Below are 15,041 nucleotides of genomic sequence, written 5' to 3'. Positions count from 1 at the left end.
AGATGGGCTAAGAAGTGGCAACTGAAGTTTAACCTTGACAAATGCAAAGTACTGCATATGGGTAGAAGTAACCCCAGAGAAATGTACCAATAGTGTGGTACTACACTTAAGGTGGTAGAAAACGAAAAAGATCTGGGAGTAATTGTTCAGTCAGATATGAAGTTTTCTGAGTAATGCAGACAAACTGCCAGGACAGGTCATGTGGTTTTGTCAGTGATTTACAGGAATTTTGCTAGTAAGGAAAGGAGGTAATTATCCCTCTGTATAAGGCAACGGTAAAGCCACGTCTTGAGTACTGTGTACAGGTCTGGAGGCCTCATTTTAGGAAGGATGTAGATTTGCTTGATCGTGTACAGAGAAGAGCAACAAGATTGGTGAGGGGAATGAAGGGATCCTCTTACCAAGAGAGGCTTAATTGCTGCAAATTGCAGTGGCTGGAGACTAGGCATCTGCGAGGTGATTTAGCATTAGTAGAGGCATTTGATGCAAGAAAGCAAGATTATGCAGCATCAGCCAAAAAAAAAATAAAGTAAAATAAATAAATAAAAAATAACCACTTCCACTTCACCCCTCTGTTTGTTCGAAATACCTATCCAGCTGAGCCTTAAAGTTATTTAGGCTCTCAACTTCCACGACAAGGGATGGAAGTCTGTTCCATCTACCAACCACCCACTGGCTAAAGGCAAATTTCCGCACATCTATCCTACATCTGTCTTTCCTCAATTTGAATTTTTGCCCAAACCATTCAAGGCTTTGTACACCTATCAGATCACCTCGCTGGTGCCTAGTCTGCAGACACTGTAATTTGCAAAACTTAAGCCTTTCTTCGTAAGAGCACCCCGTTGTTCCATTCACTACTCTTGTTGCCCTTCTCTGTACTCGTTCCAGCAGCTCTACATCCTTCTTGAAATGAGGCCTCCAGACCTGTATACAGTACTCAAGGTGTGGCCTGACCATCGCCTTATACAATGGAATAATCACCTCCTTATCCCTGCTAGAAAAATTCCTATATATCATCGACAATACACCATGAGCTACTCTTGCAGCCCGTCTGCACTGCTCACAAAACTTCACATCTGCCTGCACAACCACCCCCAGGTCCCTTTCATTCTCTACCACTGCCAGTGTAGTACCACAGAGTTGATACGTTGCTCTGGGGTTGCTGTTTCCCATATGTAGTACTTTACATTTGTCAATGTTAAACTTCATTTGCCACCTCTCAGCCCATCTGCTCAACCTTTCAGATCCTGTTGCAGCAGCATAGTGTCAGTAGTGTCCTTGACAGCCCTGCCAACCTTCGTATCATCCGCAAACTTGGATATTAAGCTTGATATACCATCATCAATATCATTTATAAATACAGAAAACAATAAAGGACCCAATACTGAACCCTGAGGGACTCCACTAATAACATTAGTCCACGATGAGCAGTGTCCATTGATTACCACTCTCTGTCTTCTCCCCCTCAACCACCCCTTTATCCATAGCAGCAATTTGCCTCCAATGCCACACTGCTCCAATTTGTGCAGCAGTCTTCCATGTGCAGCAGTATCAAAAGCCTTTCTAAGATCCAAGTATATAATATCAAAGTTATTCCCTGCATCCAGTTCTTTTGTGACTGCATCATAGTATCCAATCAAATTGGTCAGGCAAGACTTAACAAAACCTCCCCCTTAACAAAACCATGCTGTGTACGAGCTATAACTGAAATCTTGTCTAGATGATCCTGGAGTGCTTCTTTAACCAGTGCCTCCATTAATTTTCCGGGAACAGAAATTAAACTCACAGGTCTATAATTACTTGTGTCAGCCTTTGATCCTCCTTTGTGAATTGGGGTCACATTTGCACATCTCCAGTCCATGGGTACCTCCCCTGAGTCCAAGGAAGCTCTCATAATTATGGCTAAGGGTTTGCTTACTTCCTTTGCTGCCTCCTTTAATATAACTGGATAGATCCCATCCACACTGGGTGTCTTTCTTGTGTTTATCTTCAACGATGTCTCCTCCACTTTACTCTCAGTTATTACAAGATTCTCTAGCTTACTGCTAGAGTTGAATACAGCTCTGGCTTTCCCCTCGCTAAATAACTCCTCATGTGTGAATGTCGATGCAAAATATTCATTTAGTTTGTTAACTACCTGAGCAGGATCATCAACAGTTGACCCATCGATATCAAGTGGACCAATCTGATTCATCCCCTTCCTTCTAGAGTTGAGTAAAGAACTCTTTGTAATAAGTAAAGAACTCTTTGCTGTTTCTCTTTGCATCCCTTGCCAAGGATTTCTCGTAATCTGCCTTCGCCTGCCTAACCTCCTTTGTAACTTGGTTACAGATCAACTTGTATATATCATAGGCTTCTGTGTCATGTGTTAATTTGTATGTATCCCATACATTTTTCTTCTCTGCCATATGCCTCATTAGTTCATCTGACATCCATTTAGGCCTAAACGTTGAACAATATTTCTTAGTTGGTATGTAAAGCCTAGTAGCTTCCAAGATAAGTTCTTTGAATGCTTCCCATTTTGAATTTGCTGTTGGTAACATCATCAGTTGATCCCACTGTATAGAATTTAAATACTATCTCAGTCCATCGTAGTCGCCTTTACGAAAGCAATACACCTTCCCTTTATCCCTAATGGTAGTTACCTCTTTGAGTAAATGCCACTTCAGAACACTGTGATCACTGCCACCTAGTGGTTCATTTATCTGCAGATTCCTGATGCATGAAGAATCACTACTGATAATCAAATCAAGAGTATTACTCCCTTTAATTGCCTCCCTAACATACTGATGTAGAAAACAATCATCCAATAAATCCACAAAAGTCTTGCTAGTGTGTGAGTGACCAGCCCCCCAAATTCCAGTCAATATCTGGGAAATTAAAATCCCCCATTATAAGACTCTCTGATTTACTGGCCCACTCTATTTCTCTGTACAGTTTCTTATTATACTCATCAGAGTCATTAGGCCTATAGGACACTCCTACTCTCAATTTTGATCTCCCAATGCTTATGTCACACCAAACTGACTCGACACTGCACTGTCCAGCGATGTCAACTGGCTTCACTTCCTTGGATTTTATGTGTTTCTTAACTAATAGCATAACCCCTCCTCCCTTCCTATCCTGTCTATCCTTTCTGTAGACATTGTACTCCCCAAATTCCAGTGATCTAATTGAGGTGTATAAGGCCTTTAATGGGTTGAACATGCTGAATTCTGATGTGATTCTTCCACTTGTTCAGATTACGAACCTAAGGGAGCATAAATTCAAATTGAGGAAAAACAGATGTAGAATAGATGTGCAGAAATTTGCCTTTAGCCCACAGGTGGTTAATTGCTGGAACAAACTTCCATCTGTCGTTGTGGGAGTTGATAGGTTAAATAAATTTAAGGAGGAACTGGACAGGAATTTGGGGAATGGTATTGTTTTTTTTTTGGATGTTGCTGCATAAGCTCATAGACATGCTTTCTTGCATCACACGCCACTACTACTACTCATTTCATCTTTTGATCCCTCTTTATAAATTGGATATTTACACTTCTCCAGTCCATAGGGACCTCCCCTGAATACAAGAATGCTCTCATAATAATGGGCAAGTTTTGCTGCCTCCCTTAATATAATTGGGTAGATTTCATCCACTCCAGGTGCTTTTTTTCATGTTTATCCTCAACAATTTCTCCTCCACTTTCCTTTCAGTTATCACAATGTCATTTAGCTCCTCATTAGTTTTAGAAATTTCCTGCATCCCTAAAGAATTCCTGATGTCAATGTAGATGCATTTTAACAATTCAATATTTCCACAACCTGAGCAGTGTCATGAACAGTTAACCCATAACCATGAAGTGGTTCAATGTAATTCTACCACTTCCTTCTACTTTTAAGGGTTTGCTTTAAGCAAAGAAGTTTTTTCTATTTTTCTTTGCATCATTTGCTGGAGACTTTTCATAATCTGCCTTAGCTTGCATAACCTCCTTTATGACTTGTTTACAGAGTAATTTATATCTACTATAATCTTCTCTATCACCTGATAATTTATATGCATTCCATGAATTTTTCTTCTCTGCTACGTGTATCACTAATTCATTTGTTATCCATTTAGGTCTAAGCCTTGAACAGTATTTCTTTGTTAGTATGAAAAGTCTAGTTGCTTTTTTGATTACTTTCCTGAATACGTCTCATTTAAAATTTTCTGTTGGTAACATCATTAGTTGTTCCCAATGCCTACAATAAAAAAATTATCTGGAACTCTATAATCACCTTATGAAAGCAAAACTTTCCCTTTGCCTTTGATAGTAGTTATGTCTTTGATTAAATTTAATATTAGTACTCTGTGATTGCTGCCAGATTCTTAATGCATGAAGAATCACTGCTAATAACCAAATAAAGAGTATTGCTTCCTCTTACATGCTTCTGTAGAAAACAGTCATCCAAGAAATCCAAAAAAAGTATTGATAGTGTGACCAACCGACAAATTCCTCGACATTCGGAAATTTAAAATTCCCTATTATTAGACGTGATATCATGGCTCCCTCTGTTTCCTTTTATAGCTGTTTGGTATACTTATCACAGTCATTATACCTATAACACACTTATACTCTCAATTTTGTTTTCCCAATACTTATATCGCACCAGACTGACTCAACATTGCTCTCATCACTCAGGTCACCTGGATGCACTTCCCTAGATTTAATATTCTTCTTCACTAAGGCCTAACCTCTCCACCTCTCCTCCGCTTCCTGTATACATTGTACTCCCCATATTCAGATTCAGCAAATGCTCAATAATCCCTATTATCCCTATCACCAAACTATTGGTTATAGAAATATTAATCTTTCCATTTGGTTCATTGGTGCAGCCATCACAGCAGGTAGCACATTATTTATAATCACTCTCCTTCCATATAGGGTGGTAAGAGCCCAGTTTAAATCCTGTTTATGGCACAAGGAATTTTTGTGGACTTTTTTCATAGACTGCATGGCTTCAGTTAGTTGGTCTCAGGCAAGGACTGCTTGGTTTTTCCTCTCTTTAACTCTGGTTTTTCATCCATGAAACTGCAAACTAACCAAAGAATGAACACACACACAGTTCAGGCACAATATACAGATACCTTTGGTTATTTGCTGCTTGATGATTCCCTTCTACTTTTGGCTCTCTCAGGGTAACTCAGTAATTTTTTTTGGCTGGTGCAGCATAAGCCTCAGGCTTCCTTGCACCTTATGGCTAATAATAATAATAGTGGTTCCTTGGGAGATCATGGTAATGTGGGTAATAAATTGCATCTTTGATAAGATGCTACAAAAATAAATCTAGTAAGATTAATCTGGTGAATAAAGATACTGATTTAGTGGATCTAGGATACTGTGGTTAATACAGCATCCTAGGAATTGTTTATTTCGGAAGTCTTTTGCTTTCATCAAGTAGTGGAAAGGTGTGTTTGCCATCTTGTTAATGATTCCTTCTGTGTCAATATTTTCTAGTCAAAATAAAAAATAAAATAGAAAAAGAAATGTCCCAGAACTTTTGCTGAGCTAATTGCACAGAAGTGATTAATTTTTAGGACTTTCACACAATACAGAGACCTACAGCGCACAGTTTGCGTAGGTCTCTCATTGCCTTACATTCTAACATTGTGAATTCATTTTCTCACTAATGTGGAATATACACTCAATTATGTGTTTAATTTTCAAGCTACACGATCTGACACAAGTATTTGAATACAAACATGACTTTTAATTCAAAAACCTAATACAATTTTTGCCTGCATAATAATCTCAACCCTCCTTGGCATACTTCATGCCAACTTAGATGTTGGCTGTAAGTTTTTCTCCATTCCTTTTGCAAATCAGCTGGCAGGCCAATTTGGCACCTAATTTAACACATTGGGGTTGAGGTTCAGGCTTTGAGCCAGCCAGCCAGCCAGTGCAAATGTTTGATGTAATTGGCCACAAACCAGTCCACAAACCGACATGGAGCATTGCCATGCTGATATTGATGGAGCTTGTTTGACAGTATTGTCACAGTGCATAATTGTCCAAACAGGTCATGACTGTGGTTCCAGCCTACCGCCAATAGGTTAAATCCAAACTGGCTGAAATAACTGCATACTATCACATCAATTCCGGTAAACTTTATTGTCAAGACAGTATGCTCGAACAGAAGCAGTCTTCACATCTGTTGGAATGAAACATTGTGTGGTGAAATTATCACTCTTATAGCATCTTATTTCTAGATTTCTAGAGTCCACAAATGATGGAAAGGAACAACACCACTCCAAATACTACTTGACATTATTAACTGATATTTGGACTTATGTACAGCTGCCTTACTGTTGAACCTAAGTCTATGAATCTCCCTTCATCTGGTTCACTTACTGATGTATATTCCTGTGGCCCCTTGTACTTGTTCCATGATGTTTTCTACAACATGCATGAGGCAAGGAATGCCATTGGTTTGCCGAACACATTACACGAGTTTGCGAGGCTGTTCAGACTTTTTTTTTTTTTTTTTTTTGTTGAGGCATCACCTAAGGTCTTCCATATTTTAATAACATCTGTTATAATGGGTTTTGGGCAGTTCAGGTAATGAATGGGTCACAGTTGTGCCAATGAAAAGGTTACTGATTTTGCATATAGTCACTGTCCCACATGAAAAGTTCTGATCCATAACCTGTACTAGCTTCAAATGTAATGCTTGCACAAGCAGACCCACAAGTTATGTTGCTAAGTCCGAGCCAATATGCACATGCAGGAGACTTCTGGCACAGTACGTGGTATTCACAGAGGGATATCCAAATATGTATGGTCACATAATATCAACACAATGCGTTTACTTCCCCCCCCTTTATCTGCAGTAGCTTCTGGCACTTGTAATTTGTGGAAGATATAATTCTACAAATACACACTATTATTCTTTAGCAGTACACAAACCTTAAAAACTTATAACCAAAAATGATTTTCACAGAACCAGAAAATGTTTAGTATTTAAAATTGTTCATCAAAGCATATTTTCAAAGTTTAAATAAAGTTATTAATTTTTAATAGCTTTTTACTTCATTAAGCTTAGTCCTATGATTTACCTGCAGATATTTATGTTAATAATACTGCTTCACTTAAGGCCGCTGTAGCCTAGTGGTCAGGTGCGAGGGTGCATAAGTACACGTACCTTGAGTGACTGGGGTTCAAGCCCATGACTGCTGAATACGGTGCTGTTTCTTGTATTCTGTCTATCTTGTGAACTCCTCTGACCATTTGGTCGTCCCGGAGTATAAACAGAAAATTTATTCATTTATTTATTTAAAAATTAATTAATTTTTTTTAATATAGTTATGTTGATATGTCAGATGTGCAAGTTATGTCAAAACTGTTTAAGTGCTTTATAAAATAAAAAATTTTAAACTAAAATTTATTTTAAAATAAAACTTTCAAATTTAAAATTTTTTTACAATTTGTAAGCAAGCAATTTTTGATATGTAGAAATTATCAGAATTATATATCAAACAAATAACTGCTGTGCTTCTGCTGACCGTTATTCTGGAACAAGAACTCCAGTTTTCCATCACACCCATTTTCACGAGACAACTTCTCTTCCCTGATGTTGTTATCATGGGAGAGAAGAATCTTAATTTCCATTCACTCAAGACACATCTAAAGCTTTAGAAATCTCAGCTTTTTTTTTTTTACTTTCTAGCCATAATCCTGCCAGTAACCATTCATGATTCAAATGGTTATGTTGCATTCTTCAGAAAGAGAAGTTTTGTAACATATTATATCAGAATTGAGTGGATCTGTTGAAGTGCACACTTTCATAGCTCTCCTAGTGTATATGTTTCAGTGCTTAAAATTATATTCTAACATGTCTGGGATAGTGTTTTTAAATTACATTTTCAAGTATAAAAAATTAAAAACATTAAAACTCATTTTTTGGGCACTATTGTATAAGTGATATATATGTTGAGTGTGAGAACTTATATTTTTAGCAAGTTTCTTTAAAGTAATAGTTATTTTAAGCCTTGAAACACAATGAATATTTTTGTCAATATTTATTTTAGGTGGCAACATTTCGCAAAACACGGCATGAGAACTTAGTACTGTTTATGGGTGCCTGTATGAAGCCACCTCATTTGGCAATTATTACTAGGTATGATATTTTATTTATTCTGAATAATGTTAATTAATAAATTGTATTTAATATAAATTTATTCTTATTCTTATAATGCTTTTTTTTTCTTTGCAGTCATTGTAAAGGTATGACCTTATATACACACATTCATTTAATGAAAGACAAGTTCAACCTTAATAGAACAATTACCATTGCCCAGCAGATTTCACAGGTAAAGTTTAAATATTCAGTTATTTTTGCTACCTTACATATTTAAAGAATTTATATTAAGATCATGAAATGATCTCATCTATGGACTGAAAAGTGGCAGTTGAAGTTTAACATTGACAAATGCAAGGTACTGTATATGGATAGCAGTAATCCTAAAATAACATACCAACTGTGTGACTAAAGGTAGTAGAGAATGAAAATGACCTGGGAATAATTATGCAATCAGATAAGGCTACAACTCAGTTCTGGAAGGATATGAATCTGTTTAAATGGTGCAGAGAAGAGCAGAAAGACTAGTGAAGGGAACAAAAGGATACTCTTACCAAGAAAGACTTCATTTCTGCAAATTGCAGCATCTAGAAACTAGTTGCAGGGAGATCTTATTAAGGGATTAAGTAAGACTAAATGTTGATGAATTCTTTCTATTCCTCAGATAACACGTACGTAAGGGGGGGAAGGGGCATAAATTTAAATTGAGAAGGTTTGGTTGCAGAATAGGTGTCTGGAAATTTGCCTTCAGCCAGAGGGTAGTGTTTGTTGGAACAACCTTCAGTCTGTTGTTGTGGAAGCAGGTAGTCTGAATAAATTTGAGGAACCGAACAAATTATTTGGTGTGGACGGGTGATGTGGGAATTTGTTTTGCTCATGTATTTATTTTTTAATTTTTAATTTAATTTTGTTTTATGTTAGTTGGTGCTGTATAACCTTGCTTCTTTGTATCATTTGCCAATACTAATGCTAATACAAGGAGGTAGAGGAAAAATGGTGAAGGAGAAAACTATATGGCATAATGTGGAAAATAAAATGACTGATCAAAGAATAGGTGAAATTAGAGGAGGAAGTCATACTTCTCATCAGAAAGTATGCCCATCGGCCATTAGAATGACATTCACAGTATAATATTCCTCTGTGGCAGTATAGGTTTCACTGATTGTATCCATTTGGAGATGGTCTAGGTTTGATTCCATTCAAGGCTGGCAGAATTTCTGAAGTCCTCCTCAAACATGACTGTAGTTAGCAGATCTCAGGTGGAGGGAGTAGGATTCCCCTCATGAGTTTCTCTGGATTTTTCAACTTGTGCAATGTGCATATTGTCCTGAACACACTTCTACAGATGTAATACACAGTGATGCAGTATGGTATAATGTACCAATATAATATCAGAAGTGGAACAATAAAACTAAGAGTACAGTTCTATAAACTTCATACTTAATGCAAACCTAATGAATGCATTAAGTATGAAGATCAGCTATATCCCTAACTGGGGCAGACAGTGAAATCAGGACATCTTGTTATAATGGGACTTTAACTATCCACGTAGAAATTGAGAGTTGGGGTTAGTATTAGTAGTGGTAAATGATGCAGGAAAGCAAGCTTATACAACATTAGCCAAAAAAAAAAAAAAAAACCACCACCATCCCACACTGATCTGTTCACCTCCTCTGATAGTTTCTGTAATTCTTTAAATTTATTCAAACTATCCACTTCCACAACACAGATGGTAGTTTGTTTGAATAATGAATTACTCTCTGGTTGAGAAAAAAAAAATTTCACACATCTATCCTGCAACCATCAATTTAAATTTAAATCCCCTTGCATGTTGTTTGAGCAAGAAGAAGGATGCCACTAGCATTTGGTGTACACAATTAATTCAAGGGCTTGAACACCTCAATCAGATTTTGTACATGTCTGGTTTCCAGATGCTACAATTTGCAGAACTGAAACCTTTCTTGGTAAGAGCACCAAGAGTAAGTATTCCCCCCACTAATCTCATTGCCGTTGTCTGCATATATTCCAACAGATCCACATCCTTCCTAAAATGAGAATTCTAGACCTGTATGCAACACTCAAGAAGTGCACCTGATCATTGCCTTATAGTATAAGGCACAGCGGTTCCCAAACTATTGAGATTTACAGACCCCTTCAAAAATGAAAACATGTTTGCGGACCTATATATATGCACATATCTTTGTGTGTGTATATATACAGGGTGATTCAGGAGGTTATATTATTGATTATTCTGAGTAAAAGGTTCATATAAACATATGTCCAATTCTCAATGGATACGGAGATACAGCTGATTGAAACTGGCACGCACAGCTCCCTGAATCAGATGTGACCAAGAAGCAGTTATAATCTGATGCTGTTTGGTGTTAGAAGTGTTGTCAAGAATGGCACACATCTTCACACATGCTGATATGGTGTTTGTTTATGGTTTTTGTGGTAGAAGTGCTACTGTTGTTCATAGAGAATACTGTCAATGGTTTCCTGACCGCAGAATACCTGATTCAAGAGCATTTACACCAAACTGCGTGAGACTGGTAGTTCCCAGTGCTCATATTTCTTCTGAATGTGCAAATGAACAAAATGTGGATGAAACAGAACACATTCTTTAGTCGGTAGAATGTATTCCTGTTAGCACATGAAGAATTTCTACATTTATCGGTGTTCCATAGACAGGAGTATGGCAAACATTACATGAGCATGACTTGTATCCATTTCACATACACCAGGTGCGACACCTTCCACCAGGAGATGATGCCCAGCGATTGTAATTTTGTCCGTGGTGGGTAAATGCTAATTGCTGATTAATTCCATTAATACTGTTCAGCGATGAAGCTACTTTCACCCATAACTCTCATAGGTCGTCAGATGCCGAACCGGGCTAGCCAGATGGGTAAAGTGCCTGCCTGGCAACCCAAAGGTCGCAAGTTTGAATCCCACCTTGAGCTTGGATCAGAGTAAAATGCAGCAAAACCTTGGGAGGTGCATTATAGCCACAGAAGCCGATGCGCCAACAACTAACAAAAAAAAAAAGTGGTGGTCAGATGAAAATCCACATGCCACTGTAGAAACAGATTTTCAACATTGTTTCTCTGTAAACATGTGGTGCAGTATTATCGACAATCAGTTGATTGGGCCTGTTGTGTTACAAAATTGTCTTATAGGGCCCATTTACCTAGAATTTCTGCAAAACGAACTTCCACTACTATTGGAAGATGTTCCCTTGGCTACAAGGATTGGTATGTACTTTCAGCATGATGGAGCACATTCTACCCATCTAGTGATACAATATCTAAATCGTGGTGGTCCCATTCATTGGTCACCAAGGTCTCCAAACCTCACTTCATTGGATTTTTGTTTGTGGGGATGGAGGAAAAGTGCAGTATACAAAGAAGGAAAGGTTGGATACAAGAGACAAATTGCTCGCTTACATTTTGGATACTGCTGCCCTCCTAAAGGAAAGCCAAGACAACCTCCGAAGAACAACACGTCATATTACCACAAGAGTTGCAAAGTGCATTGAGGTTGGCAGTGTGATTTTTGAACATTTATTGTGAACTGTCAAAAATCTGACAATTATTTGTGTCAATAAATACTAACAATAAGTCATTTATCGTTCTTTAATACCTCTCATAATGGTTTTGTGCACTCCAATTTCAAACATCTGTATCTCCTTATCCATTGAGAATTGGACACATGTTTATATGAACTTTTTTACTCAGAATAATCGATACTATAACCTCTCAAAATATTTACTATTCCTCTTGAATCACCCTGTATATGTACAAACACTGAGTTTTCTGAAAAGAAAATTCAAAGTTATGTACGAAACAACTCAACTTTATTCTTATACTGATGTATAATAACTTTATTTATCATCAATTTGCTATACATAGAATGAATAATTTGAAATATGTATATAATTATATATACACACCGATGAGCCAAAAACATTATGACCACCTACCCAATATGATGATGGTCCTCCACATGCAGCCAAAACAGTTCGTACCCAGCGAGGCATGAATGCTACAAAATTTCTAAATGTGTCTTGTGGTATCTGGTACCAACACTTAACCAGCAGATCCTTTACTCCTGTAAGGACCGTGGTTGAGATGCTGCAGATCGGAGTTGCTGTTCCAACACAAACAAACCACAGATGCTTGCGGAGATTGATGTCTGGGGAATTTGGAAGTCTTCTTCATGTTCCGTGAACCAGTCTCGAACAATCCGGGCAGTGTGGCATGCCATATTATCCTGCTGAAAGCGAGCACCACCAGAGGGGAAGACTGTTGCCATGAAAGGGTGTACCTGGTTAGCAATGTTTTGTTAGGTGGTAGATGTCAGAGTACCCGGCACATGGGTGACTGGACCCAGGGTATCCCAGCAGAACATTGCCCAAAGCATGCCACTGACTTGTTTTCATCCCACGTGTATCCAGGCGCCATCACTTCCCGAGGTAAACGACGTACACGTACCCGGCTGTCCACATGATTCAACAGAAAACGTGATTCGTCGGACCAGACGACCTTCTTTTAATTACTCAAGGTCCAGTTTCGATGCTCGTGTGCCCATTGTAGGCACTGTCGCCAATGAGCCGTGGTTAGCTTGGGCACTCTGAGTGGCCTGCGGCTATGTAGATCCATTTTCAGCAGGGTTTGATGTACTGTGTGTTGAGACACATTACTCCCATCACCAGTATTCCAATTACTGGCGAGTTTTGCCATAGTCGCCCTTCTGTTGCCACGTACCACCCAGGAGAGAGTCTTCACTCACCATGAGCATTGATGAGCCATAGTCGCCCATCACCTTGCTGGCAGTTCATGGGTTCCTCTCCTTGGACCACTTTTGGTGGGTACTAACCACGGCTGACTGTGAGCACCCCACCAGCTGTGCCATTTCGGATATGCTCTGACCCAGTCGTCTGGCCATTACAATTTGGCCTTTGTCAAACTCGCTTAAGTCCGCTGCCTTTCCTATCTGAAGAACAAGAGTAACGCTGATTAATAGAACTCAGTATCAGGTGTTTATTTATACCATGTCCCAACCTGCGGACGCACCGAAGTTTACCTGCAGTTGCTTCAATTTGCATAACGGCTCGCTGGTCATAATGTTTTGGCTCATTGGTATACTAATCGTATCAAAAATAAGTAATGTTCTATAACAAAATCCATTACGATTTTATCGGTATATTATTTTTTTAGAAAATAAACACGTATCACTTGGTACCATCTGAACGTTTCGCAGACCTCCTGGAACTGGTCTACTGACCCCAGTTTGCAAACGCTGCCTTATACAATGGGACAGTCACATCCTTATCCATGCTGATAAAATTCCTATATATCAATGACAAAATCTCATGAGCTGTCCTGGCACCCTCTTTTCACTATTCTCAGAAAACTTCATGTCAGACTGTACAATCACCCAGAGTGGCGGAGAAAAAAAGACCTCTTTCATTCTCTATCAATTTGAAAGTAATTCTTTCTTCCTCATTTCCAGAATAACATACCAATTAAGTTGTGTGTTATTCTGAGATTAAGGAAGGATTACTGCTGCCCACATGCAGTACCTTGCATTAAATAAATGCCAAACCTCTTTGCAACTTCTCAGCCCTCCTGATAATTTTTCTTGGTCTTGTTGCAGTAATACGCCTTGATTCTTGTCATTAACCACCCTGCCAAACTTTTTCATCATCTGCAAATTTAGACGATAAGCTTGATATTCCTTCATCAATACCATTAATAAATATTGAAACAGTAAGGGTGGGGGACCAGAACTGAACTTTGAGGGACTCTACTGATAACATCAGTGCTCATTTATAACCACCCTCTGTCTTCTGCCACTCATCTGTTCCTTTACTGTAGCATTAACTTAACCCTAATGCTACATTGATCTAATTTGCACCACAGTCTTTCAAGTGGAACAATGTCAAAAGCTTTAATGAAATCTAAGTATATGATGTCAAAATTATTTTGCATCCATTTCCTTTGTTATGGCATCATAGTAGCTAATCACATTAGTTAGAAATTCATAAAGAGACATTTTCTGCACACCTCAAATTTATAGGGACCTTCCCTAATCAAAGGAATATAATTATGCTACCATAATTATGTCCAAATATCAGCTTATCTATTTTTGCTGCTTCTTTTCATATAACTGGATTGATCCCATCATCCCTAGGTGCATTGTTTACTTTTAGCTTCAATTTCTTTTCCACCTTGGTTATCACAAAATCATTTAACTCGCAGTTACAACTTGGCTTACTTCTGGTATTCTCGTTCCTAAAAACTTCATGTGTATATAAATATGCACATGAAGTTTTTAGGATAAATATAGATAAACTAAGTATATTTACTTAGTTTATTCACAACCTAAACAGGATCACCAGTAGTTATGCCATTCGTGTATAGTGGGCCAGTGTGATTCATCCCTTTCCTTCTAGTTTTAAGGTAAGCAAAGAATTCTTTGCTACTTTTATTTGCACTCTTGGCCAAAGTTTTTATTTCACTGCAGATTAATTTGTACTTAATGTAAATGTTCCCTGATGATTTATAATCCATGCAGTTTTCTTTTCTTCCATAAGTCTCATTATTCATCAGATAACCATTTTAGTCTAAACCTTGAACAGTATCTTTGTATAAAAAGCTTAGTAGCTTCTGTGATTACTTCCCATTTGCAGTTCGCTGTTGGTAACATGAACAATTGGTTCCACTGAAAGGAATAAAAACTAAGACTACTGTGGTCTTCTTTATGAAAGCAAAATCTCTTCCCTTTACCCATAACAGTAATTATATTTTTAAGTAGTCCCACATCAATATATTATGATCACCGCCCTTAGGGAGGTTCCTTTAACTGCAGATTCTTAATCCACGAAGAGTTACTGCTAATAATCAGAACAAATGTATTGTTTTCTCATGTTGCTCCTCTAA

At 38.0% G+C, this 15,041-nt stretch overlaps 1 protein-coding gene across 5 annotated transcripts in view; it reads left to right on the top strand.

Moving 5' to 3' along the window:
- Window positions 1–15,041, top strand: part of ksr (kinase suppressor of ras) — a 341,876-nt gene that overhangs the window by 242,691 nt on the left and 84,144 nt on the right. For all 5 annotated transcript variants that reach the window (XM_090373903.1, XM_090373901.1, XM_090373904.1 and 2 more), the window contains exons 14-15: window positions 8,048–8,136; window positions 8,233–8,329. In XM_090373903.1, the coding sequence (XP_090230029.1) occupies window positions 8,048–8,136; window positions 8,233–8,329 (186 nt within the window). The remainder of the gene's footprint in view (window positions 1–8,047; window positions 8,137–8,232; window positions 8,330–15,041) is intronic.

This window comes from Mastigoproctus giganteus, chromosome 5 (genome assembly GCF_048544385.1).
Source record: "Mastigoproctus giganteus isolate SK-2022 chromosome 5, ASM4854438v1, whole genome shotgun sequence".
Classification (NCBI taxonomy): domain Eukaryota; kingdom Metazoa; phylum Arthropoda; class Arachnida; order Uropygi; family Thelyphonidae; genus Mastigoproctus; species Mastigoproctus giganteus.
This window is presented reverse-complemented; position numbering and strand designations above follow the sequence as displayed.